This window comes from Pollicipes pollicipes, unplaced genomic scaffold (genome assembly GCF_011947565.3).
Source record: "Pollicipes pollicipes isolate AB1234 unplaced genomic scaffold, Ppol_2.1 Scaffold_4740;HRSCAF=5597_pilon_pilon_pilon, whole genome shotgun sequence".
In the NCBI taxonomy this organism is placed as follows: Eukaryota; Metazoa; Arthropoda; class Thecostraca; order Pollicipedomorpha; family Pollicipedidae; genus Pollicipes; species Pollicipes pollicipes.
In genome coordinates, this window is record NW_023596545.1 from 12,202,755 (window position 1) to 12,228,812 (window position 26,058).

The following is a 26,058-nucleotide window of genomic DNA, read 5'->3' on the forward strand; positions in this document are numbered from 1 at the left end:
CGGATGCTAAACATATACGAAGCTTGTCACTGCTACGCCGTTTTCGACCCAACATTTGCTACCATATATTTTCCATTTTATCTGCGCCACGAATAAAGCGGTCCGACAACGCTGAATCCCTTTCATGAAACGAAAACATAGCACACCACGCAGCAAAGCCATCCTCCTTCTCCCTGTATATTTTTGTTGAGATGAAACACTCCGAGCAAACATGGGAACAATGATTCGGGTGACAGCACCTACATTAACGCTCCTACTGCCGAAGGCCTTGCGGCCGGTCCGCCATGAATCGTGAGCCGTGAGTGGTGGGATAAGTGTTATAGGATTCATAGCCCTATGATAACATAGGTTTCAGTTATCACAGTGGGGTTGTGTTGATTGATCTCAGTATTTTAGCTACGTATGCCAATAAACCTGCGAAGTGCTGATTTGGTGCGCTGTCGTCGTTCCAACTTGCCCGGCGGGCATTTTACCCACGTTAATAGGTTGCATGAGTTTATAGACGATTCAAGAGAGGTCTTAGGTGCAGTTTACCGTTTCCGTATCTAGAGATAATGATAATGACGTGGTGGGTCGACCCGCGGAGCAGTCGCCATCTGACTGTAGAATAGTATTGTCCCTCATGTCCGCACAGTATCTGCCGTTGGGCGTCCTTATGTAAGTTCTGCTGTTCTGGTGTCTCGCCTGCGGCTCACCGACACACACGGTACGTCCAAAGTCACTTCTGTATTTGGCATTCGTCACAAGCACTCCCCACAGCCCGTCCCGCCGGCACGTCCACCCTCGCGCCGGCGACTCTCGAAGTCTTCTCCTTGTTACTGTCTCCTGACCCCCGCGACCTCGTCCCTCGCACGAGGCGCCAAGGGCAGGAGGAGGGGAACGCTAGACCCTCTAAGCGGCGCTCGCCACACTACGCAAACATTCGCTGGCTTTCACGCAGGTGTTCTCTGACACCCTACACTTATAAAAGCATGCAATGACTTCGCGGCGGTTCTGGCCGTGCGGTGTGCATAGACAAAGGTCCAGTCTGAATGTCAAATGCGGTGACCCACGAACAGTGCACCTTCTGCGGTGGAACTCGCTGCAGCCAGCAGGTTTTGCCAGTCCAGGTACGTGGACAAATTATGAAGCCTTCCTCGACGTAACGTTTGCGGTGTGTTTGGCACCACAGCAATACGTGTGAATAACACGAAACTCATCAGGCGAAGCGGCCGCATACTTGCCTGGAACGGGTAAACGCAGACATGGTATGGATTAGTTGTATTTACTTCACGTAGAGTGGGCGACATGATAGGCATCCGTTGGCAGTACGAATTGACGCAGACAACCACGTTGGGTTTTGGACAAAGCGCAGATGCATTGGCACGGCTTGTCACTAACTGCGAACAGCAGGGAACTTCGTAGGGACAGCCAATTTTAAAGTGGCAGTGGTAATATGGCAAGTGACCTTCACATTGAGGCACAGTTCGACATGTATGTATGCAAATACCGGCATAACGTCAAATTGAGCTATCTCCTACATAACACGCAGTAGTATATGCCTGACAAACATGCAACATTGACGCATCCGAACGACAAACAACACGTACCGCACGCTCACCTTGTCGAACGCGACCGTCATTACTTCGACTCCCAACGTGTGCAACGCGAATGCGACTGTATTAAGCAGCTAAACGGAATCCACCAAAGGGATGCAGCCACCCTTGACACACAGGAATTGAGACTGCGAGCTTAATGCCGCGGTAGCCCCACACGCTTCTCATTGGTTCGGTGACTGGCCCCGTGCTTGCCGCTTTATTGCACTTGCCGCTGTGAAGTTCGGCACCCAGGACTCGTCGCAGTGGAACAAAGCACGGACATTCGCGTACACGCCACGTACGCATCGTATTTCTATGAGGGGGCTGTACGTCCACGCTTATTTCATCTGTGCAACTACATTTTTTGTCCGCTTCATCTGTCTCTCGTGCTCACGCTGGAAGTGCAGGCGATATAAGGGCATGCATACCATACCGACCAGGTGTGGAGGCAGTGCTAAATATGACATCTTGACGTGCCGACATTCTCACAGACACGACTCACACGATTTGTGTGACTGTTTCGGCCTCGACTGCGATCGTGTGTGACCGGTGTCCAGTTACCGCGGATGTTATCGGCCCCAAATGTCCCGCCAGGCCGTGGGGCCAGTACTGACGTCACTGGAGCCAAGGACTCGCGGAGCAGCGCCAATGGATCGCGTCCTGGGTGTCGCAGGCGCCTGCGAATGACGTCACTGGTCTACAGGCCTACAGGAGCAGCTGTAAGTGCAGTCGTGAGACGTCAGATGGCCGGGGACGGCGTCGTGACAGGTCTGGTGGCTGGAGGTCCGGTCACAGATGTTGCCGTTGGGTCGCAGCAGCAGCACCTGTTGGCATGCGACACTTAGTCACATGCGCATTTTATCGGAAGCGTGCCAAATCGTAAAATGTAAAATGCGAGCTATCACCCGTGTTTGTGAAATAAGCACGTGGCCCAGTGACCAATTCATTGCTCGCTTGATTCACTAATGTCATGCTCTTCGTTTCCGTTGACGCATTGCACCGCAGTGTTTCAACCTGCTTGAATACAAATGTTATTGGGAAGCAGTTAAGTGTACATATGACGTCACTCGTCCTGGCGCCTAGCTCATGGTTCGCCTCCTGCCGTAGCCTGCGCCTGGCCCGTCCCCACCTTATCCAGGTGCGAGCGGTCGCCGGGCAGCGGCGGCGGGCGGCTGCGGGTGTGCGTGTCGGCGCAGAGCCGCTCCACCCGCAGGGAGGTGGCCTTGACCTGCAGGCTGTCGTCGAGGCGTGCTAGGTGCGCGCGCAGCCGGTGCCGCGCCGCCCACAGCTGGCTCAGCTGCTGCGCGAGGTCCGACTGCGTCTCCTGCGGCGGCGGTGGCGGCGTGTGATGACGTCACGGCGGTCAGTGTGCTGGTCTGGTGACCTGACGCGGGCACTCGACAGACCCCGAACCACCACTGTTTAGCCCGCCGAGGGGTGTATGTGTGCATGTGCTTAGTGGCGCGGCGACTGCTTGTCGCAAAGCGTGTGATGACGTGACCCATAGCCGAGGACGGTTCAGCCCGGTAGACGTCCCTCCCGTCGCCGACGTAACGAACTGATGATATTCAGGGTTTATGGGCGCATAGCTCGCGCCCCAAGTCTGCTGCGATACAGGGGGTCAAACACTGCCGCCCAGAACACCCCACGAGCCTAAGGCTGGGGATCAGAGCTCGAACTTTGGCTGCCGAATCTCGGTAACTGTTCTCGCCTGCCTGGTCTGACTACCCTCCCTGGGTGAAAAACAAGGATGCAGAAAGGATCGAATGTACTCCTGGGTCTCTTACGTCCATGGCTGTGGAAGGTCTAAGGCCTCCCAATCCCCACGTTACATGGGTGTCCCACCTGTACATTGGTGGCCTCGGCGCGCAGCCCGCTCCAAGGCGGGTCGAACACGCCCTCGCCGGCGGGGCGCTCCATGCGCCACTCGAGGCGCGTCTCGGCCAACTTCCGGTAAGGGTCCTTGTCGCGGACGGCCGCCTCCAGGCAGCGGATCTCCCGCTCCGTCTCCGCCATCTCTTGCTCCACCTGGGTACGGCAGGGTGGGCTGGTCAGCAGACACTGGACGCTATCCCCCGCTCCGCTGAAACAGGCCGACGCCTTCCGGGCTCGAGATCGAGGCGGCGAAAAACGCGCGCAAGCGTCATCTCCAACTCAAACCTATTGCGGTGCTGCGTGTGAAGCTTGGATGACGCATCGTTCAACAAGCTCACTTTTAATGGCAAGTGCCCAAGCATTTCGATACCGTGCTCGGTTGTGTTGACACTACACGCTGCAATTACGCAAACGGCTCTTCTGAGCACCGCTTCCAGGTAAAGTGATGACGTGTCAGAAACGACGTCCTACACGTGCTATGCAGGGGCGCCAACACTCGCAACACGCAAAAGCGCACGTGTGCAGGTCACAGAGCTGCAGAAGCTTTAAGAGCTCCCCCCCCACACTTACCTATTACCCGTTAAAAGAACCTGAAGCTGAGAAAAACAGCGTATGTTGAAACACAGTCCAAAATCTCAACTGCTTGCTAACCCCTGTTACGGCACGCTCCCCCCCCCCCCCACACCTGTTTGTGCTGCCAGGCCAGGTCGTCGTGCGCCTGACGGAGCTCGTGCAGCCGCCGGCGGGCCGCGAACTGGACGGTGGCGTGTCGTGAAGCCAGCTCGGTTCTGCCGCGGGCGGCTGTGTCGACGGCGGCGGCCCGCAGTTGGCGGGACTGCTGCAGCTGGTGGTCGGCGGCGGCCAGACTGGCGCGCGATGCGTCCTCCCAGCGGGGCACCGTCAGCGTGCTGGCGACAGTCGCGCCGCACCCTGTGTGCTCGGTGGTTCTTAACATTTGTAAACACCGCCATTTGCCTTCGAGCGGCGGTGACGACACACCAATGGAGGCACTGTGACAAGTCTCGCACCAAGCCGAACCATGATCAAAATATGCCGGTCTTCTACCCATCCTTGAGGAGGTAACAAAAAAACAAAACAAAAAACCAAAAAATATTGCCACATTACACACCAACAGCGTTCGTGCCCACGGTCAAGCTTGCGCCTTATAACTGGAAAATGGCCGAACTTTTATTGATTTATCTGGAGTACTTTTATTGAGTTATTTGTAGTTGCATTTTACGACGTATTGTAGTGCTTTTCTGGCCATTCAGTGTCGCGGTCTCCCAAGGCGATGGTAGGGGAGGACGTCGGAACACTAGACCTCCCGCCAGGCCCAAACCGACGACTCGGCAGAAGGTCGAGGGCGAGCGCCCCACAGCTACGCTCCGCCGTCCTCCACAGCCACACGCCAGACTCATCAATCTCCGCAACCCAGACACCGTCACCGTCGATGGGCGTCCAGTCCTATCAGAGGTGTGGTTGCCAATTCAGTTGGGAGGGGGGGAGGGGGGCTCCGACCCCCAGATTTGATTTGTAGCTCACCCTAAATTTTTGCGAAGGAGGAGGACCAAAGTCGGAGAGGAAACCGTTTGATGGCGTAATGCGAGGTGGCTTACGTCATTTTCACTGCGCTAACCCCCCCCCCCCCCCCCGCCCTAACTCAGTTTGCGAAAGCATGCCCCGGGGTCCCATCCTTACTCTTTCGGCACGCGGGAGCAGTGTGGCTTGAAGCTGACGCCGGGGCTGTGCGGCGTCAGTGCCAGCGCGGCCGAGTCCACGTGCAGCGCCCCCTGCTTGCCGGCGATGTCGTCCAGCAGAGCCTGGCGCGCCTCCGACAGCCGACACAGCTGCTCGAAGCACTGCTCGCAACGCTCCCGCAGCTGGTCGCGGAAGCCCGTGACGGCGAGGATCTCCTGACGACGGACAGGCAGCCGGGATGTGTGGTTTAGCAATGCAGGCTATTTGACTGCAACAGCACGAAAGAAGCGTAGCTACGGAAATCACAATGGAATCTGTTCTTTTCTCTCATGCCTTCTGCAGGTACCAGTAACGTTCTACTTCTGGGCCGACGGCGCGAACTGCAATCCTAAGAATCCTGGTGAGCTTACTATTGCTTCTATTGCTACAACTGCTGTTCGCACCTCAATGCTGGTCATTTACGCTCCCGAAACGGAACATTCCACTTCGCCAGACGCCCCACCTTCCCGTACCTGTTTCAAGGCCTCCTCCACGTCGTCCCGCACCACATCCTGGCGCAGCCGACCCTCGCGCTGAGCCAGCGCCTCCTGCGCCGTCTCCAGGTCAAAGTGGCGCGCCTCCCGCTCGTCCTCGGTGACGGTTTTGGCGCGGGACAGTGCTGCCACCTCGGCGTCAACGGCGGCCACCGCTTGTTCCAGCTGCACCTTCCACTGCTCCACCTGGCTCAGTCTGGGGCGACATGGCTGGTCCTGTTACCAACGCTCGGATGTGTTACAGAGGTATAACGCCTATAACACAAGTAATCACATCAGAGTAATTACATTCACAGTTCTGAGTGTGATTAAACGCCAACGTGCCGTGGAACCCGAACACAACACACTCGCGGTGTGTATCCTGAACATGCATCGAAGGCCTGAATAATGTAGCTTAACGGCATGCTAAAGCTCCTCCAGATAAGCTGATGGCGATTTGGGGTTTTCAGGCGCACCGACTACACTTGGTCATTTGGCGCCCAAGACGACTTCCGACGGGCATGATCGTGAGAATGCAAGATAACACGATTGAGAAAGCTATCGCCCTGCTGAAGGCACATGCGTTTCTCCAGGTACCACCATTCTTGTGACAACAAAGCTCTCACTGAGAGGACACGTCCCTTCAGGACCGAAGCCGCACCTGTCCCTGAGCGAGCTCCTGCCCGAGTGCAGACCCGTCCACAACTGAGCAGGCCCCGCCTCACACCCCAGCACACCTCTGATCGGGCCCCACCGCCGACCCACCTGTCCCTCAGCAGGCCGCTGTTCTGATGCTGCTCCCAGACGGTGCGGATGGCGGCCTCGTTGGCGGCGCGGCCGGCCCGCTGCCGTAGCTCCAGGCTGGTGTCCACCTCGGCGCGCGTCGTCTCCCCCAGCTGCGCGTTGTGCCGGTGCCAGTCAGCCACGCGGTACCGCGCCGTCGGCTTGTGCTGCAGCTCCGCCATCGTGAGGAGACGAACCACGACGCTTCGGAGGCGTGGCAGGAGTGGGAGCGTGCGCGGCTGGGAGCGGGGTCGCGCCGACAGGCCGTCCGCTCTCCGCGAGCACCAGCTCGCTGACTGGACGGCGGCGGCTGGACGCGGCGGCGGACGACGGCAGCTCGCTCCTCACTCACACCCGCCCCGCTCGCCGGAGGGCGCTGAGCGTCTCCGTGGTGACCCCCGGCGGACTCATGGCCGGAGCCGGTGTCGATTCGCCGCCAGACCGCCAGCCAGCCCCGCTTCCGGACACTGCCTCGCCCCGCCACGCGCGAGCACGGGCCGCGTTCCGACGCAGCGCCGCGACGTGTGTGGTCGATAAACGGCGGACGGGGGGCGACGCGGCCGACGGGCGACGCGGCCGACGGGCTCATGCGGCCCGCACACGCACGGCCCCCGGGCGGCGGGGCCGGCAGGGACGGGACAGAGCGGCACGGCGCTCGCTCCCCCAGGTTTGTGGTTAACGGGGGAGGGGGACTGGGGCGGTTACGGTCAACTGGCTCTGGCGGCTGAAGCCTGGCGGTCGCCGGGCCCCTGTAGTGTGGCTGCAGAGGCCTGCCAGGGTCGTGGGGCAGTGGTATCAAAAATCGGCCCTGACCGAAACTTTGACGCAGCCGAAAGGTTAACTATCAGGGTTCTTGTACAACTTGTCCTGTGCTTACCTAACGTGTGAACGGCAACGGCAAGTCTGAGCGATGCCCATCTCGCTTAATGTTCTCGACACGTCCTATTTCCACACCGCGCATCCCAAGCTCGCGAAACACCGGCGAGTTGCTCCGTCCCGTTCCGTACAGACCTCTGCTCCCAGCAAAACACAGCCGCCGACGTATGAGCCATATATTCAACGCATGTGTAATGTTAAGATCGGGGTACGCCAACCGCGCGGCACCGAGACATATGAGACAGCCGACAATCGAAGCACACACCGCACGCCACACCGCGCTAGCTCTATGGAATGATTAGGGGCGCGCGGCGGCGGCGGCGCGCGCGCTCGCGTGGCGCCGGCGCCGGAATGTGGCGCCCCGGCCGGTGCCTGACTAGAGGGGCGGCGGCCGCGCGCCGGCCGTTCAGCTGCCGGCGCGCACCGGGTTGTTGCGGCGAGCCGCCGCCGGGGGCGCCACTGCAGAGCGGATGCGCACCGCGTCCACCACGTCCAGCAGGTTCTTGGCGTCGACGGCCAGCACGTGCGCCGACTGCAGCATCTGCCTGCGGACGGGGGGCGGGACGGCGGTCAGCGGCCGCCGGTTGGGATGGCACTTGTCCGGTTCGTCTTCCGACCCCACCACAACCATGGCGCTCGTCGTCGCGGAACATGACGGCAGCATCGACACGCGAAACCCCGGCACGGCTGGTGCCGAGCTTCGCGCTCTCCGTTCGAAGACTGCTAGCTGTAGAGCAAGCGCGCTACCAAGCAGGCAGTCCACGTTCAGTCGGAAGTCATGATGCTGGTCAGCGGCAGCCATGGCGACCGGTGACTGACATGTGACATGGTGGCTGACTGACATGTGGCATGGTGGCTGACTGAATAGTGGCATGGTGGCTGACTGAGGATGCCGCTGGGTCCTTGCCACAGGACAGCAGACACCGCATATCGGGTTTGGACTTCACTCCAGCAAAGCTGACAGCGAACCTTGTACTGGTTCTGCCAATTACGGCAGCACTTCAATGCCAATTTTGAACCAGCGCGATATGGCAGCAGTTGCGAAGCGCAACACGAGCTGCCGGCTGCCGACTTCCGTCTAGCACGAGGCGCACAATAAGCAAGACCAACGTTGCGAGTAACAACGCCAACAGTCATAACACCGGTCCACATAGAACGACCCGTGACCTCCGCCGATCACCGCCCTCGGGTCAAGCGGTGATCGGCGGCGAGAGACGGGCATGCGCGTCCGAGGACCTCCGCTGGCCGTGGCTTACTTCCTGTACTCCTCGTCCAGGGTGGTGGTGCTGTAGCGCTGCGCCTGCTTCATGGACGTCACCAAGTCCTGCATGTCCTTCCCCAGCACCTTGTGCGCCATCTCGATCTGAGCCGAGCGCAGCAGGCGTCACACGAGTGACAGGTAACAGGTAACACAGTGTGCTGCCCGTACCCCCTTCACACCTGATCTGCGACTCTTCTCGACTATCTACTACTTTCGGCGTGAACGTCTCCAACCAGCGCGCTTGGTCTCCGCGTCAGAGTTAAGCGTTGAGTACTACACGAGGGAGCAAGAGGATCAGCAAAGCGTTCATACCGAGAGGCAGCGAAACGAAATGAATTCCGCAGCTTGGAGAACCAGCCAGGTGGACCAAGCCCCAGGGCCACACTCAGCTCCCACCAGCCCGCGGCACTGGGCTCAGCGGGCCCGGCCACCGACCAGCGGCGTCCTCCGCTGACGCCACGCGTGCGTCACCACACGCCACCACCCTCTCAGCCAACGGCAGTGGCGCTCGCCTCCGACATTCACCAGCTCGCGGAGCCCGCCGAACGCGCTCCTCTCCTCCCGACATCCCTGCGCACTGGTATCTGCGCCCCCCCCCCCCCCCCCCCCCCCCCCACCCTCCCTCCTCCTCATCACACGCCAGACCACAAACACCGGCCGACACACATCACGCCCCTACCCTCTCCAGGCCGCCCCACCTCTCTGTGCGCCGCCGGCGGGAAGGCCGCCACCTCCTTGTCGACGGCGGCCAGTAGCTCGCGCAGCTCATAGCCGACGGCCTTGACCAGGTCCAGGTAGCGGGCGGCCTGGCCGGCCTGGACGCCGCGCGAGAGGCCCATCACGGCGCGCACCACGGCCGTCGTGCAGTCGTACACCCGGTCCCGGCTGCGGTCCAGCTCGGCCGTCGGCGTCACCTCCATACGCTGGCGGAGCGGCCGGATCAGAGGTCAGGTCACGTCAGGCGGCCGCGCTCAGCGAGGCGTGCAGGCACGCCGGCAGGCGAACGACGTACGCCGACAGAGGGCGAGGGAGGCGGGACAAGTCGCAGACCGCTGACGGTAGAAGCTCGGCAAGCTGGCTTAGGTCGGGACACCGACCAATGGCCGTTAAAGCCGGACCAATGATCAGGGCGGGTCGGAATGACCGACACTCTCCGGTGGCTATATGAACACAGATCTGGCTACCGCTCTCCACCGCTGGCAACACATGAGGACTCGAGGCGAGGTCAGGTTCCCACCGTCGTTAGCACAAGCCGGGCGACATCCGTCTTCCCGCTCACACGGCTGACAATCAAACAAGCATCAGATCATCATCAACAAACAACACGTCACATCATTAGACAACGAGCCACGCACCAGACGGCACCGGGGAGTTCAGCTCGCCGCCCCGCCCCTCCTCAGGCGAGCACGAGCCCCCTCCCGCCAGCGAAGCGCGTGTCGCCCACCTTGACGACGATGGGCCGCTCTGTGGAGCTGCTGTTGGAGGAGGGCTTGGAGCCGTCGGTGGCCGGCTCTGTGGACGAGTGGCAGGGCGAGACGCCGCGCGCGCCGCCTCCGCCGCCGCCGCCTCCGCCGCCCTCCACCGACTCCGTGTCGGAGCGGTCTGAAGACGTGGCCAGCGAGAGCCGCTGGCGCTGCAGGCAGGCAGGCGTGGCCGCTCAGGCGCAGGCGCAGGCGCAGGCGGCGCGGGCAGGCGCAGGCGCGGGAAAGCGCGGCGCGCGGCACACTTACCGGACAGCCAGGGGCAGGACGTCGGCGCCGAGGGATCGTCTCGACGACAGGGAGCGCGACAAGCTACAGGGCGGCGCTGGCAGCAAAACTCCGTTCGCAGCGATGTGGGCTTGGGCCTGGTTTCATGAAGCGAGAGTGCGAGTCCACGCACTTTGAGCCGCGTTATTTGGGCTCATAGACCACCTCCATATCTGTCTCAGTCTGACCGACAGCCATCAATAACTCCAAAATCGACCCACCAAGTAAAATAGGCTTGCTTCGTGCTCGCCCCTGCTCCCGTTTCCTGCTCACACGACGCAGTTGACAAATGCATAAGTTCGTAGTTCCACCCACGCAAACAGACTCTGGTTGCATGAGCAGGACTGCGAACCTCCGCACATTCAAATCGCACCGTAAAACTATCCAGCTTTCCAAAAGCACGTCATTCATTAATAGTACGCAACGATGCAAACGAGTCATGTACGGTATGTGAAGCGCGCAGAGCTGTGGCTTTGCTTTACGAACCTCCACCCCGGCCGGGCCGTTCCGCACGGACGGGCGCTGGCCGACCGGTGACCGCCCGGCGCCGCGGCCGCACGCCGCTCGGTCGCGCGGCCACCGGCGCCTGTAGACCGCTGCGGTCGGCCGGCGGCGGCCGGCGCTCGCCTGGGCCGCCCACGAGCGCACAAAGCACGTGAAGCATCGGGCAGGGAGGCTCCACCGGGCCGCGGCCCCCAGTCAGCGCAGCCCCCGCCGCGTCCACCGGCCCGTCGTCCGCCGCTGGACGGCGCGCCGCATGCCCCCGACCGGCGCCGACTCCCCAACGCCGCCCGTCTGCTGACGGTGGCGCGGCGCACGTACCAGTTCGTTCTCCTCGCTGTTGAGCCAGAGCCGGTCCTCGGCCATCTGGCGCTGCTGCCGCTCCAGCCGCTCGCGCAGCTCGCTCTGCTCCAGCTCCAGCCGTCGCTCCAGCTCCTCAGGAGGCAGCGGCGGCTTCTGCCGACCACACAGCGGACGTCAGCGGGCATCGGCCGACCGGCGCCCGGTTCGCAGCCGCTTGGGAGGCGCGAACTTCGATGCTTACCGAGATGATCTTCAGACCGCGAGCACCGGTGTGCCAAGCGGTGCGTAAGCCTCACTTCTGGCTCGCCGCAAAACTACCGGGACTGCAATCCTTCTGCTCAGCACACACTACCGAGAGGGCGACAACGCGCGATGCAAACTGAACCCGAGCCATGCAGTGCCAACTGAATACACCAAAACAACGTGCTGCGAATAGTGCCGGCGCCGCGACTGCGGCAGCGAAACTAGACAGCGCTACTCCCAGCAGCGCTACGCGCTAACGCTACCTTCGCGGCCAACGCGAGGCTGCCGAGCGCTACCGCAGCGAAACGCGGCCTTTCAGCGTGACCAAACAGCCCGCAACTGAACAGACAGAGGACGAGGCGGCGACAGGCGGGAAGGCGGGCGGCGACCGGGGAGAGGAGTGAGGACGTGCCGTCGTGCCGAAAACCAAACCACGCCACTCGTGCGGCGTGCGGCGTGCGCCGGGCGCCGGCCGGCCGGCCGGTCAGGCGCCGCCGGCCGGCGCCGGCGGCGCGCGCGCGCGGCCGGTGCAGTGCTGAGATCGGAGCTGCACCAAACCTGGCGACGGGCCGGCCGGCCTGGGCGAGCGGGGCGCCGTCGGGAAGTTGCGCGGCAGCGAGTGGCTGCCAGCGCCGGAGGCGGACGCGGCGGGGGCGGCCGCGGCTGCGGCGGCGGCGGCGGCCGGGCAGCGCCGCGCCAGGGAGCCGCCCGGGGGGCGGGCGCGGGGCGAGGACGGGGCGGAGCCGGCCGGCTGCAGCTCCACGCTGACCGTGTTGAGTGCGGACGCCGGCGCCGTGTAGCTGCCGGCGTGGGCGCGCGTCTCGTTGTCGCGCATCAGGCGTGCCAGCACCTCGGGGCTCTGCGCCACGATGTAGGTCTGCAGCGGCGCCGACGGCGAGGCGGCCCGCTCCGGCGCCGGCTGGCGCGACGGCTTCGGCGGCGGCGGCGGCTCGTCAGAGTCGTTGGAGCCTGCCGCCAACGGACGCAGGGTTAGCCACCACTACTCCACGGCACGTAGGCTGGCCAGAGCCCACGTCTCACGGTCGTCGCCGACGCACAAGATGTAAATGCTGGTCATTCCACGCCATCAGACAACGGAGCGAAGGTTTCCACACACCAACACTTCGTCTCCGAGCACAGAACAGCCGTCTCCGGGAGCGTTCCAAACCGAAATCCGTAACGTCCCAGCATCAGAGCAACTGACGTCCCCCCCCCCCCCCCCCAAGCGGAAGGCGGGCCACTCACCCCAGGACATGGCCTGCACGCGCCGGTTCTCCCTGCGCATCGTCTCCTCTTGGGCGATCCGCTCCTCCAGCAGGATCTCACTGCAACGACGCCCGCAGCCGTCAACAGCCGACGCGGGACGGCGACCGTCGCCGACGCGACCCCGCTAAAGATCGCGACACGGCAGAACGCGACGACGGGCTAGATACGACCACTCCATCCGGGACCAAGCAGAGTTGTCCGGGCACTGCAGTCGTGGCCGCACTCGTGTGCGGACAAAACCCTGGGCACGCCCCGCTTCCCCCCCTCTCTCCCACACAGATCAGCAGGAAATCAGCGCACCACCAGACGTCGCGGCGATCGAAGTGGTGCCGCCACGCTGTCGGCGGAGTCACTTCACGCCAATGCCGCTGATAGCGTTGCGCCGGCACTGACAGGTTCGCGCGTGCCACCACATCAGTTAAGGCGACAGCAAGAACCCGCACAAAAAATAACAAAAACTCATCATCACTGACAGCGATAGTGGCACGCAGAGCCTCCTGGTGCCAATCTGGCGCCGCTCGCAACAAAAACCAGCCGACCAGAGCCGATGCCCCATCCCGCCGTGGCGGCCGGCGGCCACTCACTGGAGCGCCTGCTTGAGCGTGGCGAAGCTGGGCCGCTTGGCCGGCTCGTAGTGCCAGCAGCCGAGCATCAGCGAGTAGACGCGCGGCGGACACCGCGCCGGCAGAGGCAGCCGCTCGCCCGCCTCGATCTTGCCCACCACCTCGCTGTTGGGCACGCCCTGGAACGGCTTCTGCACGCCCAGCGTCAGGATCTCCCACATGCAGACGCCTGTGGAGTGGAGGAGGCGCCGCGTCACAGGTGCGCCGCGCGCACGGAGGAGCGGCGTCCCGGGCGGCCCGGCGCGTCCCCCATGGGAGCGGGCGGCCGTCGGAGCGCGGAGGGAACGGCGTCAGAACTGTACACGTGCTGGCATCGGGACAGACAGCATGGGTCAGTATGCCCTGCCAAATTCATACCGACGCCAGGATACGGGACGCAAAACGCCGTCTTCACGCAAGCCAACCGTCCATCCGCCGTTCGTGTCTTGTCTCTCCATTAACGTGAACGCCGCCAACGCGCACGCAACGCCCCGGCTGCTGCAGCCGCCGTCAGCACGCAGAGAACAACGCCGACACGACCAGGTGACACGGACCACCGGCATCGCGACAGCGACAGGCCGTCAACCATTCCCGAATGGCCGGACGGCGACTCGTTCGAACAAGCCCGACCGCCGGCGCCGGCCGACGCCGCCCGCCCGTCCAGACATCCCGCCCGACCGGCGAGCCGCGTCGTCTCACCGAACATCCAGACGTCGCTGGCGGTGGTGAAGCGGCGGAAGTTGATGGACTCGGGCGCCATCCACTTAATGGGCAGCTTGCACTTGGACGCCTTGTAGTAGCTCTGGTCCTCCACCCAGCGGCTGAGGCCGAAGTCGGCCAGCTTGACGTTGTCGTGGCTGTACACGAGCGCGTTGCGGGCCGCGATGTCCCTGCGGCGGCGGGCAGCGCTCGTCAGGGGACGACGACACTCGGCGGCGGCTCGGTGGGTGACGCGCGCTGGTGCGCACCAACACAAGCCCCCACGACTTCGGCGCCACAGTCGTGCAGGTAGTGCGCGTGGCCGTGGCCCATTTAGGTCTTGCTCACATCATCAAACGCCACCGCCACATAGCATGTATGAATTCCATGGCGAGTTCAATCGCAAAACTGCTAAGACTGATCAAACTCCATGTTCACGTACGTCGAAAACGGACGCTACGGGACAAAGAAGACGCCTAAAGGAGCTCACACGGTTAGCAATACCCCAAAATACCAGCAGCGCAAAGAGTGATGGCAAGAGCCATCGCAGAGTGAGCCCAGCCACAAAACCACACACTGCATCCCACCAGCGCCAGCGCCAGCTCACCTGTGCACAAACTTCTTGCTCTCCAGGTAGGAGAGCGCCTGGCTGAGCTGGTACGCGTACAGGACGAGCGTGTCGAGCCGCAGCCGGTGCCGGTTGTCGCGCAGGTAGGCGCGCATCTCACCGTGGCGGGCCAGCTCCATCACGATCCACACCGGCGACGTGCTGCACGTGCCCACCAGCTTGATGATGTGCGGGTGGTCGAACTGCTGCATTGTGTCTGTCGGGGGCGGAGAGGCAGGGAGAGGGGTGAGCGGCGGGCGCCGGCTGGTGTGAACCGTCGAACAGCGGGTGGTCATGTTGTCGTCGAGCCCGCTCTGATCCCAGGCAGCGCCTAACTTTTAACGCATCGAAATCGCACGTCACACCGATTAAAGTTAGCACTAGCGATCTAATATCCGCCAGCTTATTTTCGGCCAGACGGTGTTTGACAAAATGAAAGAATGCAGATAAATGCCGGTGATGTGGCTTCTCGCGAAGCTCACAGCACACACGCAGACACTCCCGTGACGTCACTCAGTCGCTTCAGACCTCCGCTTCCCTCAACGTTTCACGGGGACAATTCCCCAGTCGCGCACTGGCAGCGGCGTTTCTCCAGCCGCTCTTGCCTCGCCGCCAACGGCGGCAGCGCACCGATACTCACAGGCCTCCTCGAGGAACTTGTGCGCCATCGAGCCCTCGTTGTCGACCTTGCATGTTTTGATGGCGACAGGCGTGGTCTGGCTGCTGGAGGTCCGGTACGTGCCGCGGTATACATCACCGAACTGGCCCTCCCCTGCCGCCATAGGTCACAGGTGAAGGCCCATAGGTCTCGGGTCAACAGGGCAAAAACGCCCGCTCTTTGCGGAGTTGGTAAGCCCCGCGAGGTTTCACCCCAAATATCGGGGGTGGTGCACATGGCTTGGAGATATTTTTCTTCAAAACAGACATCACGAGCAGTCACCACTGCGCATGCGCGGATCAGTCACCACTGTGCATGCCTGCAGAAAGGATGGCGAACCAAATCCCCTAGCAACAGTGAAAGCAAACAAAACACGACGAATCAATGTCGACCGCAATCAATCAAACGTAATCTGACTGCAAGCGCCAGTCAGAAATAGCCCCGCCGCTGCACGGCCGGAGAGCTGCAGCACATGGCAGTGCATCCTATCCCACGCCGGCGTGCTCCAGCCCCGTACCGCGGCGTTATCCCGCCGCCTCCCCAAGGTGACCGTCTCACAGCACTCACCCTCCACTCTTACCGACGGCCTCTCGCCGGGCCACGCTCCTGCCAACAGTCCCACCCCACCGATCACTTACTGGTAGTCTGAAGTCCGCACCGCACTTTTACGTTGCTTCTCGCTCAGCCGCACCCTTACCGAAAATTCTTCACCTCACCGCGCATTCACCAACGATCTCGCCCGTCGCCGCGCTCTTACCGAAAATTCTTCACCTCACCGCGCATTCACCAACGATCTCGCCCGTCGCCGCGCTCTTACCGAAGATTCTTTACCTCGCCGCGCATTCACCAACGATCTCGCCCGTCGCCGCGCCCACACCAACGCTCCCACCCGCCGCCGCGCTCTTACCGATGATCTCCACCAGGTGGACGTGGTCGCGCGGCAGCTCGTAGTCGCGCGCGCCGACGGTGCTGTAGTCGCCCTCGTCGTCGACGATCTCGGCGTAGTCGTCGGAGAGCGCCGAGCGCGATGGCCGGCCCGAGCGACGGCCCGACGGCGAGCCGGCGCCATCGGAGCGGCCCGACCGACTCGAGCCCGCTGCCGGCCACAGGGGCTCAGGTCAGCGCCAACCAATCGGCAGCGTGGTGAGGGCTGTCGGGCACCATGTGGAGGCACGCGAGCGACCAGCGGGTCACGCGGAGATGCAGTCAGGGTTGATGGGGACTACAGTGCGAAACCAAGGTGCCTGCTGGGAAAACAAGGTGCGGCATCGCTCCGCCCCACTCCGCCCAGTGACGTCATCCCATCCGCAACGATTGCCGGTCCAGCTCGCAGCACGCCGCCGTTCACTCAGAGCGTCCCCCTTCCGTCACAGGTCGCCTGTCGAGCTGCGGGGCTGAGCAGGTTCGGACGGCCGGCCGGGCACACACCCAGCAGAGCAGAGTCCGGGCCCGCGCGCGGCCGGGCCGCCACCGTGCTCGCCGGCCGGGCGGAACCATAACACGGCTGTGTGTCGGTCCGGTGCAGCTCTGCACGGTGCGCGGCCACCGCCGGCCGCCGTGCACGGCACCGGGGAGGCGCGCGGGACGGGCGGCGACATCGCGCCGGCCGTCACAGCAGCGGCCCACGCCGCCACACGACCCGGACCGCGTTCGGGCCCGGACACTGCGCTCCAGTATAAGCATGCGAGGCACACCGGCCGGCCCTGCGGGGAGGCGGACGGGTGGGGCTGACGGCGCGACTCTACGGGCCGAGGAGCGGGGCCGGGGCCGGGGCGTGCGTGCGGGTGGGCGGGCGGACCGGGCGGTCGGCGCGCCACAGACCTGGCCGACAGCAGGCGCAGGGGTGTCTCCAGGGCAGCACTGACAGAGAACGGCGCGGTTAGTGGGCGGAACCGGAACCGGACCGGACTGTACTGTACGGGAACAGATAAGACCAGACCGGACCGGACCAAGCCAGACCAGAGCAGACTAGACCGGGCTAGACCAGACCAGACCAGACCAGACCAGACCAAACACGGACCGGACCTCCATCACCGCACGGCGCGCGGTCACGAACAATACACCTCCCCACACCGTTAAAGGCTGGTAATGACTTACATTGAGCTTTCCGCCCACACATGGGAGAGACCATCGAAGCGAGCTCGCTGCAGCCCCCCGCGCCCTCCTCCGCACCCCCCCCCCCCCCCCTCCTCTCCCCTATCCACCGGTCTACCACCGCCGCCACCGCCACCGCCCTCGCGCTCCCGCCTCACCGCTCACCTTTCCGGGTCCAGAGGCTGCTGGAGGAGTTGTTCACCAGCCGGCAGTAGCCGTCCACCAGGTCGGCCATGTTGTCGGCTTCTCGGAGCGAGGCGCACGTCAGAGTGAGCGGCTCGGCGCGGCCCGCCACGCGCAGCTGGAGCGCCGCTGTGCCCGGCGACGCCTCGCACGCGCCCTGCAGCGTCTGGATGCTCTGTACCTGATCAAAGCTGCTCAGGTGCGTGGCCTGCGGTGCGGGGGGGGGGGGGCTGGTCAGCTGAGGTGACGGTCGGGTGACGGCGCGGGTGGGGTAGCGTCAGGGACGCCAATCACGAGATGCGGCTCTCAAGTATGCATCCGCTGACACGGAAGCCGGCACGGAGCGCGCCATCGAACGCGACGACAGAGCCACGCGGCCGGCGAACGGGACCGGTCGGACCGACACGGGCGGACGGCGCGGAGCCCCGCGTGGCACAGCCCCACGCGGCGGCGCGCAGCGCGCCGGGGCGAGCCACACTCGGCGCCGGCCGGCCGGGCGCGGCGACTTCCGCCGGCCCACCCGCCCGCGTCACCCGCCGCGGCGTGTCGCTCGTCGGAGCCGGGCATCGTTATCCAGCCGACGATAAACAGAGCCGTGGCCGCCGGCGATACAAACACCGCGGCCGACGGGCACGGCGGCGGCCGCGGCTGACCGCAGCGGACCACAACTGACTGGCGTCGGTCGGGTCCGGTGTCAGACGCCGAAGGGGGGGGGGGGAGGGGCGGCCGCGACTCACGGCGACGATAGGTCAACGCGCCGATGCGCGGCGGCCGCACGAGCCAGCGCGCCACCACGTGGCAGGGAGAGGGACCGGGTGACCTCGATAAGGGACAGACGCGCTGCGCTTCCCCCCCCCCCCCCCCCAGGTGTCCCCTCCAGAATCGGGCGTGAATCCAGGCGGCATGGGAATCGGCACCGTGAGTCCCAGTCAGAATCGATTCCACCTAAGCGGCGTTCAGCACAACAAGCCTGGCCCCTGTCCGCTAATCCGCTCGTTTGCACTCCCATTTCGGCCCGACGGCAGCGCGGGCAACCGAGCGCAATAATCGTCTGAGCCGGGCGGGCGCTCCGGTGCCGGAGCCGGTCCGCGGCCCGTGTGTTCGCGAACAAGTCCCTGGCGGCCGCAGCGACAAACATCCGCTGGCGGCGACCGCACCGCTGGCACTGCCAACATCGGGCATGCACTCGCAGTGCACTCACCGACTCTTCCTTGTCCGTCGTGTAGGAGATCCCAGAGTCGGGGCCTATGATCAGGTCTACCCGTATGGACCACGTCTGAAACACAACACGCCACGCCCATCAGCACGGCCGCCGCTGAGTCAGGCGCGCGCGCGCCGCACGCGTCACGTGACCAGGCGCCAGCGGCCGGCGGCCGACCGAGTGACGTGATCACAGAGAACGGCGGGCGGCCGGCCGGCGGGCGGCGGGGGCTCTGCGACACGACGCAGAGCCGGCAGCGTGCCTCCGACCCGCTGGTCCTGGTACGGGTCTGGCGAACACTGGCACCGGGAGGAGGGACGCGGACGGGGGTGGGGGCAAGCTGGGAACGGCGCATCACGGAACAGGCCATGGTCACACCACCCACGTTCGTTGAGCGCTGCTGGTCGCTGGTCACCACGCCGCAGAAAGCGCACCCAGCATCGGCGACAACAGACAACACATGACAGCTGCAAACGTGACGTGACAACATTTCCGGCACCGACAGCCCGCCAACACTGACAACATGCCACCGACACTGGCAACAAGTGCCCAGCCCCGACACCACACCGCTCGCAACACGGCACAACGCGCCCGCCGCCGTACTCGTTCTCCCGGCGGCCGTGCGGCCGGCGGTCGGGACCGGTGGCCACCATCTGGGCGGCGGCGGCGTCCCACGCACGCCGCGCCCGACGGAACACGGCGGCCGCGCGAGCGCCAGGCGCCGCTGCCGCCAGGTGAGCACCAGCTGGCACGGCCAGCGGCCTGCAGAGCGGCGCACGACCTCCCAGAGGGCGCTGACCGGCTGCCAGAAGGTCACCGGGCTGTCCTTAAAAGGATCGCGGCCCGCTCCGGCAGCGGCACGGGCAGCGCGTCGTTTTGGCGGCCAACAACCGGCTGGTGTGACGAGCGAGACGGGGCGGTTCTGAATCACATGTTCAGCCCCGATATCGAACCTCGAATCTCCCCATGCACCATCCTACAGTGCGAAAAAAGCCACAGCGGACGAGTTCAGAGCGCCTCGTGGGCCGCACGGGTGCCCGCAAATTCCCAGCCAGCTGGGGCCGGCTGGCTGCTCGCGCCTCCCGTCATGTCGGCCGCGCCTAGCGCTCGCTCCACCCTGACAGCCCCTCAGGCTTCCCGCACGTGGCACCGCCGCCCCCTCCCCAGACGCAAATGGTCGCAGCTGGCCGCAGCAGCACCCGTCCGCCGGCGGCGCCGACCGCCCCGACCGTGTCTGCCGCTCCACCCGGCCGCCGCCGCCCACGCCGCCGGCTCCGCGGGGCCGAGTGGAGGGCGGGACGCCCACCGCGCGGCGCCCGCCGCCCCCTGCGCCGCTGAGGCGCGTTCCCAAAGACCCGGCGGCACCCTTCGCGGCAGATAATAGCTGCGTCTGATCTCGCCCATCCACGGCCGGCAACAGTAGCGTCCAGTTTACCTTAAGTACCTGCCACACCTCGTCTGACGCAACAGCCACAACCACCGCAGAGACCCAGCCGCTGTCGGACGCCGCCCGCGCACGGGGCGCTCGCCGGGCAGGGCCGGCTCATGCCCCGAGGAATGCGGCCGGCCGCCCCGACCGGCCCCGCACGGACGGACGCCGGCGCCAACCACCCTCGCAACCGACAGCCCGTGCCGCTTATCGCACGAGCATGCCGGCACGGCCGCGCGCCATCCGCCACCGCCGGCCCCCTCAAAGGCGCCGGCGGCGTCGCGCCGAGCCGCGGCCGGGAGGCCTCCGCCGCCGGGCTACAGCCGCCGGTGTTTGTTGAGTGGCCGGCGCAGTGCAGCGGCGCAGTAAGTCAACGCCCCGGACGCGACGCCGACTGAGCGGCGACAGGCGACCGGACGGCGCGCGCCGTCCGGTCCGGTCCGGTCCAGGCCGGTCCGGATGAGTCTTCGCGACCGGGCGACCTACCCCACGGCTCGGCGAGAACGCGCGGCGTCAGGCGGTGGGCTGCGCGGCCGCGGAGGGTGCGCCGCGCGCCCGCCCACCGCTGCCCGAATATGTCCGCCCGCCGCCGCTCCGGCCGGAAACGGGCGGGCGGCGGGTGCGGCGGCCGGCGGCGATCAGCACAGCCGCCGAGTACCAGCCGCCAGAGGCTGGGCGGGGCGAGGCGGACGAGAGAAACCGCGCTGCACCAGCTCCCCTGTCGCGCTTCGCAGACACTTCCGTCGCGCAGGAGCGATGAATCACCGACACCGGCAGCGCCGCGGGCGGGTCGCACGGACCGCCCGCCCCCGGTCTCCGTGGGACACCGTCACCGCAGCAGGAGGTCGCTGATCCGGGCCGTGCCGCCCGGCCCCACACAGATCGCCTTACACCGGCGGAAGACGGCGGCGGCGGCGGCGGCGGCGGCGGCGCCGGCCCCGGCCGACAGCGGGTACCTGTCAGTCGACGGCGATTTCAGCCCGGGTGCTCACTGCCCCGCTCCCCGCGCCGTAACCGGCGACCGGCGTCCTCGGCCTGCGGCGAGCAACCGACCAGCGCTGACTCCTCCCTCCTCCCCGCGGTCGGCGCACGGGCGCGCCGGCCGGCGACTGACGCGGGCGGCAAGTGGGCCGCCGCCGGCGCCGCCAGCGCCACCTGACGGCGCCAGCTGACGGCCGGCCGGGCGGCGGCGGCGGCGGCGACCGCGGACGGGTGACGGCGGCCCGGCCGGTCGCCCGCCGACTAGGGCGCCCGATCGTACGCAGGAGACATGGGACCAGCCGCTCCGGTGGCGGGCCTCGGCAGCGCAACACAGCCACAACAGCGTGTGCTTGAGTTGCAGCGGCGCCCGCGAACCTTCAACCTGCGGTTATCGAGCAGCAAGCCGAAAGCCGCGCGCGTGACAGCCCGCGGCCAACAACCCTATTCTGAAGGAAACAAATAAAAACGCGCCCATCGACCACCATTTTGGTTGCGGCATCACGTCACGGATCAGACGGAGCTCGATCTGGGCTGTGTGGGCCGTGAGCGAACGATATGTGACACACTGATACGCCATCGTCACCGATGCACGAGCTCACACACGCATTGACAAACACCGGCCGGCAATGGTCAGCACACAGCCGGGCAGCCCCCCAGCCATCGGTCCAGGAAGTGTACAACACGCCTGAAGATATGGCGGCGCGGGCGACACTGTCCGACAGCAGCGGTGTTGGACCTGGACCACTACTGATGGCCAGGCGAAGTGTCGGGACCGGACCACTACCGATGACCAGGCGAAGTGTCGGTACTGAACCACTACCGATGACCAGGCGAAGTGTCGGTACTGAACCACTACCGATGACCACGCGAAGTGTCGGGACCGGACCACCACCGATGACCAGGCGAAGTGTCGGTACTGAACCACTACCGATGACCAGGCGAAGTGTCGGGACCGGACCACTACCGATGACCAGCCGGCAGCGTCGGTACTGGACCACTGATGACCAGGCGGCAGAGTCGATACTGGACCACTACCGATGACCAGCCCGCAGTGTCGGGACCGGACCACTACCAATGACCAGCCGGCAGCGTCGGTACTGGACCACTGATGACCAGGCGGCAGAGTCGATACTGGACCACTGATGACCAGGCGATAGTGTCGGTACTGGGACCACTGATGACCAGTCGGCAGGTCGGCATGCGACCACTGATGACCAGCCGGCCAGTTTATCGGCCAATGGACCCACTGATGACAAGCCGGCAGTGTCGGTACTGGACCACTGATGACCAGCCGGCAGTGTCGGCAACTGGACCACTGATGACCAGCCGGCAGTGTCGGCACTGGACCACTGATGACCAGCCGGCAGTGTCGGCACTGGACCAATGATGACAGCCGGCAGTGTCGGTACTGGACCACTGACGAGCAGGCCGCAGTTGTCCGGAATCGGCCCAGCACCGACATCCCAGTTGGCGCAGAGTTGGCGCCGAGCCCGCCGAAAACTGGCCGGTGGACAAGTCTCTGCTAAAGCCGTTTTAAAGTATGACGCCTTGCCGGCTTACTGAACTGCGACCTGATAAACACTGTGAAATCATTCATGCGCGCGAAGCAAAACAAAAACAAAACTGCCATAACAGGCGACGTATACCTCAGAGCACGATTTCGTCACAAGTTTGGAACCCAAGTCTGGGATCATCGCCAAACACTCACTGCCCCCGTTGCAACTCATCCAGGTCGACCCCCCTCCCCCCGCGCCCCCCCCCCCCCCCCCCCCGCCCCCCCCCCCACCCCCCCCCCCCCCCCCCCCCCCCCAGCAGCAGCACCAGCCATGCCATCTGTCAGCGCCCGACACTGGGGCGATGAGCCAGCCAGGAGACCGAGTCATACGGCAAGGGAAACTCTCCGCAGATGGGTGGAGCCATTAGTGAGTCATCGGGTTAGCTCACTGGCCAGAGTCGGCCGCGTGCGGTCAGTCGACCCCGCGTCGTCATCGCGCCGCCTGCGCGCCACACTCGTCACTGCAAGCACTCGCACGAGCCAGCACGCTCGTCCTCTAACTAATGGCAGCGGAATCAACAAGCCGCACCCCTGCTGTCGGACACTGTTTGCCAGCACCCGGCAGATTCGTCACGACAGTCGGCGGCGAGTGGATCTCAGTCGAGAGCCAGGAGGGCCAGCGGGACCGCCTCTGCCGCCCTGCTGACCGCCGGCGCTGCTGGCGCCATCTGCGCCGCGCGCGGCCGGCTCGGAGTGGCGCCGGAGCCGGCCAGAGCCGTCTGCGCTCTCCTGGCCCGTCGGGGGCGCCGCCCCGCCGCTCGGCCGACCGCACCGTCAGATCGCGTGCGTCCCGCGGCCTGAGACGGCTCGTCACTCCACCAGCCGGCGGCAGCGACCCTGACCTGCCGCCGGCTGGCGACCACGGGTGTCGCGTCTGTCGCCGTGCCTTCCGAGCCGACGCTGACAGGGCTGACGCGGCGGGCACGGCTGGGCGCAGTGCCGTACATACCCCGGATAAATCGGAATGCCAAACCGGAGAGGTGTCCCACCGGCCTCCGGTGGGTGTTGACCCGGCGCGACGCTGGCATCGCAGCACGCGCTGTCGCCGACCAGAAGCGTCCCCTAGCACACCGCCTGGAAGGCGCCGGTGGCGGGTGCACGCAGAGGTGCGGCCATGGGCGGAGCCGGTCAGCGCCTCTGAGGAGCGACCGAGGTCGTGGCCGACGTGAGTCAGGCCTGCCCTCTGCCGACAGGGGTGACCACCGCAACCTGTGAGGGATCGGCGGCCTGCTCGCCCGACAGCAGGCCAGAACCGGAGCTGTCTGCGAGATAGCCCGCATGCAAAGTTGGAGCCGGGTCCGGCCAGACAATGAGCGACTTCGCCCCAGGCGTCCAGACGACGCCCTATCCTCATCGGGATCCGGCGGTAGCCGCTCAGATCCGGCGGCGGCGCGCCGGCCGGGATCGCAGCCGTCAATCCAATCACGGGTGTCCGGTCGCCGGCGGAGGCTGGCGCGCGAGAGGCTGGCAGGCCGCGCCCCACTCGGCTGACTGTGTCTCACTCATCAGTCATCACGGCGCCGTCTCAGCTTGGGAGCTGGCCCATCCACGAAAGCCCGAGGCCCGGCAGCTCGGCGGTTGGACGTCTCGACCGCAGCCACAGCCCTGCCGTACAAGGAAATCCTGGCGATTGAGGACAGGGTCGCCGGCTAGTTGTCTGTCGTCACGCTGGAATGCCTGGCTCCCAGAAGCCTCCAGTTGCCTGGCACAGGATTGGTAGATACGTTGCACGGTTTCATAGCTGGGCTGCGACCGGCTGTCATGGGACGAGGCCGACCCGTCCGCTACCCAGCCGTGGCCGACGGACAAATCCACGGCAGACCGCCCGTCAGACGACCGCCACAGAGCGGGGAGCCGCCGCCAAGCGCGCCGCGCCCCGGGTCGCTTTGTCCGCCGCCGAGATCGTATCGCCCGCCGTGACGAGGCGGTAAGTGCGACACCGCGCAAGACTCACGTCCGCGCCAAGGCCCAAGGCCGACGGCGGCGCGCGCTTATTGGCAGGAAAACCGACGCGCACCCGGGCGCGAGGCGACAGCCAGCGCGTACTGCCGTCGGCGGCGGCCGTCTGCGAGGGCTCGATGCTGGACGGTGTCGGGGTCACGGGGTCACGCGGCCGGCGCCGCTCCCGCCCATCCCCCACAGGGACGGCAGCGACGGCCGGCCTCCGCCGATGCGGCTGTGGGGAGACGACGGCGAGCAGCGCCGCCGGGCGGGCGAGGCGCGCCGTCGGGCACCGATGGATTTAGATAGGCGATAGCCGTGAGCACAAAGCTCGTCCCGACCGCACTGAAGCTGGACACGGCTTTGGGTACAGAGACACATGCCAGGGCGGCTGTGGGAGCGGGCGACTGAGGCACACCGCGTGTCCACGACACGTCCGGCCACACAAGACGGCGACATAACACGCGGGCAACACACGCCGACTCGCACCAGTCACACACAGGCGTACACAGACACTTGACCACACCCGGACGGGGACGCGCCCGCACCGACCGAGAGCCCGCGCACCGCTCACTTCACCCGGCACCGTCGACCGAAGACGCGCCCACCAGCACGGCGGGTAAGCAGCCCCAGTCCGGCCTCTGCCGGCCGTGGACGGCCAGCCACTGGCCCACACCGCAGCCGGCGGCCAGCGGGACGGAGCGGCGGCGGGAAAATCGGCCCGACGGCTGGATATTGTGGTGCCGGACGCGGCGCAGCCGAGCGGACAAAACACGCCGCGGTCGTGACGTCAGCGGCGGACGGCGCCGGCGACAAGGTGCACGCGACGCGCATGGGACCGCGCCGGCTGGTGTGCGCACAGAGCGACGCATGGCGCGGCGGGCGCCGACCGGCGGCAGCCCAGCGCTGACCAATCGGGACAGAGCCGGCGCACGCCACGGCACCAGCCAGCGGACGGCGGCCATCGGCCGGCACGGACTGCTCACCTCAGCACCAGTCACCGCGGCACCAGCCGGCACGGACCGGACACCTCAGCACCAGTCACCACGGCACCGGCCGGCATGGTCTGGACACCTCAGCACCAGTCGCCACGGCACCAGCTAGCGGATAGCGGCCATCGGCCGCCACGGACTGCACACCTCAGCACCAGTCACGGCACCGGCCGGCACGGCCTGGACACCTCAGCACCAGTCACCACAGCACCGGCCGGCATGGACTGGACACCTTAGCGCCAAGCACGACACTGGCCGGCACGGGCCGCACACTGGACAGCCGACACTGGACAGGAGACGCGACCATCGCGGTTACAGACCGGACCGGCCGATCGCCTCCGGCCACCGCCGTCCCGAGGACACGCCCACACGCCAGCACGGCCGTCAAGGCCCACTTCACCGCGCCGGATGCCCACTTAGCCGGCATCCTGGGGCTTTCACCACAGCATAACGTCACACTTCCCGGCGACAGA

At 65.4% G+C, this 26,058-nt stretch overlaps 2 protein-coding genes across 2 annotated transcripts; both read right to left on the bottom strand.

Moving 5' to 3' along the window:
• Positions 1 to 3,383: 3,383 nt before the first annotated feature.
• Positions 3,384 to 8,195, bottom strand: LOC119097930 (tektin-2). Its single transcript, XM_037220873.1, has 7 exons — positions 8,164 to 8,195; positions 7,800 to 7,866; positions 6,428 to 6,684; positions 5,663 to 5,879; positions 5,151 to 5,365; positions 4,138 to 4,360; positions 3,384 to 3,605 (listed from the first exon to the last, which is right to left on the bottom strand). Exons 1-7 carry the CDS (start codon positions 8,193 to 8,195, stop codon positions 3,384 to 3,386), a joined length of 1,233 nt encoding a protein of 410 aa, XP_037076768.1.
• Positions 8,196 to 8,573: 378 nt separating this feature from the next.
• LOC119098934 (focal adhesion kinase 1) lies at positions 8,574 to 25,685 on the bottom strand. The gene is made up of 14 exons (XM_037221987.1): positions 25,624 to 25,685; positions 18,688 to 18,762; positions 17,469 to 17,694; positions 16,117 to 16,305; positions 15,192 to 15,323; positions 14,552 to 14,768; positions 13,945 to 14,135; positions 13,228 to 13,435; positions 12,623 to 12,702; positions 12,147 to 12,346; positions 11,153 to 11,287; positions 10,027 to 10,215; positions 9,281 to 9,505; positions 8,574 to 8,684 (listed from the first exon to the last, which is right to left on the bottom strand). The coding sequence occupies exons 1-14, from the start codon at positions 25,654 to 25,656 to the stop codon at positions 8,574 to 8,576; spliced, it is 2,211 nt and encodes a 736-aa protein (XP_037077882.1). The 5' UTR covers positions 25,657 to 25,685.
• Positions 25,686 to 26,058: the final 373 nt, after the last annotated feature.

Coding starts and splice junctions, on each gene's coding strand:
- LOC119098934 (XM_037221987.1), bottom strand. CDS start 25,656: ATGCCGGCCGGTGCCGTGGTGACTGGTGCTGAG. Junction 10,216..11,152: donor ACAGCGAGGAGAACGAACTG/GTACGTGCGCCG, acceptor GCCTGCCTGCAG/CGCCAGCGGCTCTCGCTGGC. Junction 9,506..10,026: donor AGCGGCCCATCGTCGTCAAG/GTGGGCGACACG, acceptor CCGCTCCGCCAG/CGTATGGAGGTGACGCCGAC.
- LOC119097930 (XM_037220873.1), bottom strand. CDS start 8,195: ATGCCACTATTCAGTCAGCCACCATGCCACAT. Junction 7,867..8,163: donor AGTCAGCCACCATGCCACAT/GTCAGTCAGCCA, acceptor CCCCGTCCGCAG/GCAGATGCTGCAGTCGGCGC. Junction 5,880..6,427: donor AGCGGCCTGCTGAGGGACAG/GTGGGTCGGCGG, acceptor ATGTCGCCCCAG/ACTGAGCCAGGTGGAGCAGT.